The sequence below is a fragment of the Bos taurus genome, chromosome 16 (assembly GCF_002263795.3).
Source record: "Bos taurus isolate L1 Dominette 01449 registration number 42190680 breed Hereford chromosome 16, ARS-UCD2.0, whole genome shotgun sequence".
In the NCBI taxonomy this organism is placed as follows: domain Eukaryota; kingdom Metazoa; phylum Chordata; class Mammalia; order Artiodactyla; family Bovidae; genus Bos; species Bos taurus.
The window spans coordinates 80,454,680-80,457,119 of record NC_037343.1 but is presented as its reverse complement, the minus strand read 5'-3'; the positions used below and the strand labels follow the sequence as shown (position 1 = coordinate 80,457,119).

General features: G+C 65.5%; 1 protein-coding gene across 1 annotated transcript; it reads left to right on the top strand.

Moving 5' to 3' along the window:
• Window positions 1-950: 950 nt before the first annotated feature.
• On the top strand, window positions 951-1,954 carry LOC100847861 (uncharacterized; the record flags this gene model as incomplete). Its single annotated transcript, XM_024976936.2, is given in 1 exon segment — window positions 951-1,954. A coding segment is annotated over 1 exon segment (1,004 nt), but the record flags the coding sequence as incomplete, so codon positions are not given.
• Window positions 1,955-2,440: the final 486 nt, after the last annotated feature.

Genomic DNA, 2,440 nt, shown 5'->3' with positions numbered 1-2,440 from the left:
ACTCGATGGGGTGAAGAGGTGGTAGCAGAGGCTTCCGAGCCCCGGAGGAGGGGGTGCGGGCCTGTACCCGCCCCCGACCCCGGGGGCGTGGAGCGAGAGCGTGACTCAGCCGCCCTGGGCACCCAGTTCAGGCTCGGCCGCGGGCCTCCCTCTGCCGTTTGCTCGCAGGAGCCCAGGTACCTGGGTCACCTCACCGAGGGCGCGACGGAGGCCGGGCTCCCAGCCCGCGGACCCAGCTGCCCTCTGACCCATCTGACCTCGCCCTGAAGGTGGCCTAGGGCCGGGCCGGGGGTCTTGGGGTCCCCAGCAAGGCGGGAGATCGGAGGGGCAGCAGAGAAGCCATCCCCCGCCTCCGTGCTCACCCGGTTTCAGTCGTCACATGCACAGCCTTGGCCCCACCCTTACACACACACACACACACACACACACACACACACACACACACACCAGGGCCAGGGATAAATGTGCACGCACACACACACGCAGAGCTGCTTCTCACATCCATCTGGGGAGGGCAGACACACACACACACACACACACACACACACACACACACACCAGGGCCAGGGATAAATGTGCACACACACACACCCAGAGCTGCTTCTCACATCCATCTGGGGAGGGCAGACCCACTGAGCTGTGCCAAGAAGGGAGGACAGGGTGTGTGGGGAGGGGTGGGGGTGGGGGGCAGCCCACTGATCCTGGGGTGGAGGGGAGTGGGGGAGAGGCCCGCGTCCCCAGTCAGCACTCTGCACTGAGGCTGTGGCCCGAGTCTGGGCCCAGGGCGCCTCTCCCTGTGACCTTGTTGGTGTCATTGCTCTCTTAGGCCTCAGTCTGTTCAAGGTGGGGCTCACTGGGTGACCTGGGGACCCTCATGACCCAGAACCAACGGCTCCTCTGACACTGTCGGCTGTCATGGGATTCGGTGAGCATCAGCCCTTCGGGTGTGTATGCTGGAGACACGCTCGGCTCCAGACCACAGAGCAGACGGCAGGGCCAGGCAGGTGGAAAATTCCCCCTGGCGTGCAGCCCAGGCTCTGTGCCTGCCAGGTGGGCCCCAGCCAGGTCTGGGGGACTGCAGGCAGCCTGGCAGCCACAGGGAGCTGGCCGGGGCCTCCCAGCTCAGCTGCCCCCACCCAGGCTCCAGAGTCCTGTCTGCTCAGGCCGGCAGACGGGACAGGAAGCTGTGGGAAGCTTGTGGAGGTTTGTTGGGACCTTGGAGCTTCTCGGCAGTTGCAGCCCTGGGTGGAGGTGGCCGTGCGAGCTCCTTGCCGTCCCCCGGCCAAGTGAGTGGTCCCGGGACCCTTGTGGAGGGCTGGGGGCTGCAGCTGTCTGCATGGTCAGGCGGGCAGAGCTCTGGCAGGTGTCGTGGCGTGGATGTCCCTGTGTCTGCTCCTGCTCGCTGCCAGCCTCCACCTGGTGACCTTGGGCGGGCACTCTCCGGCTCAGGCCTCTCTGTGTTCCTCTGGGACTGTTGGGCTCTCCTCCTGGAAGGACATGAAGCCACACCCACCAGACCTGGGAAGTACAGACTCTGCAGGCCCGTGGGATTTGGGGCTGGGGGGCAGGACACATCCCAGGTCCCTTGTGCTGGAAGCCAGGGTGGGGGCCCTTGTACCACGGCCTACTCCTGGCCGCCGTTCCTCCTGGCCTGTCTCCCTGAAGGCCCTTCCCAAAGCCTGGAGCTGCTTTCTGGAATGTTTACCCACAAACATTTTTATGTCGCTGGTCGGTTCAGTGGGGCTTTGGAAGCCGAGGAAACCCCTTTGGCTTTTCCAGGTTTCGTGGCCAGCCAGTCCCTCACATCGCTCCCACTTGGAGGACCCGGGAGGCCCGCCGTCCCAGGCGCGGTGGGCTCACGCCCCACTGGAAGGCTACCCAGAGGGCATGACCCACTGACCGTGCGTCACCGCCGACACGGGTGGGGAGCATGGTCCGTCTGGGCAGAGGAGGTGCTGGAGATAAGACAGGGCATGACCCCAACTCCATGACAGCCAGCGAGCCCGCTCCAGGAACCCAACCGCCGTGACTCACGGCCCGCCAATCAGGACGCCAGGCCGCCTGCCTTTCCAGCCAGGCACACCTGTAACCTGCCAGCCATCTGCTGGGCCACACCCCTGCCCCAGCCGTTCCCGAGAGAAATACAAACCTCTTTACGCGGGTGTGTGTGGGAGCTCTGTGGCTCTGCCGCAGGGGCAGCGCACACGGCCGTGTGCTGAGGACAGAGAGCATAGACGCACACGAGCACACCCACCCGGGGAGCCGTGCACCCCCTCCTGCCCCTGCCAGGCTCGCCGCTATCTCCCGCCCCCATCCCCAGTGATGACAGAAGAGGCCCAGCAGACGGCGGCGTCCGGGGGGCCAGGGAGCTCCCTCGCCCTCAAAAGAGCAAACAAAGACACTTGAGCCCGCCTCGTCCCTGAAGTCCCTCGGGGAATAC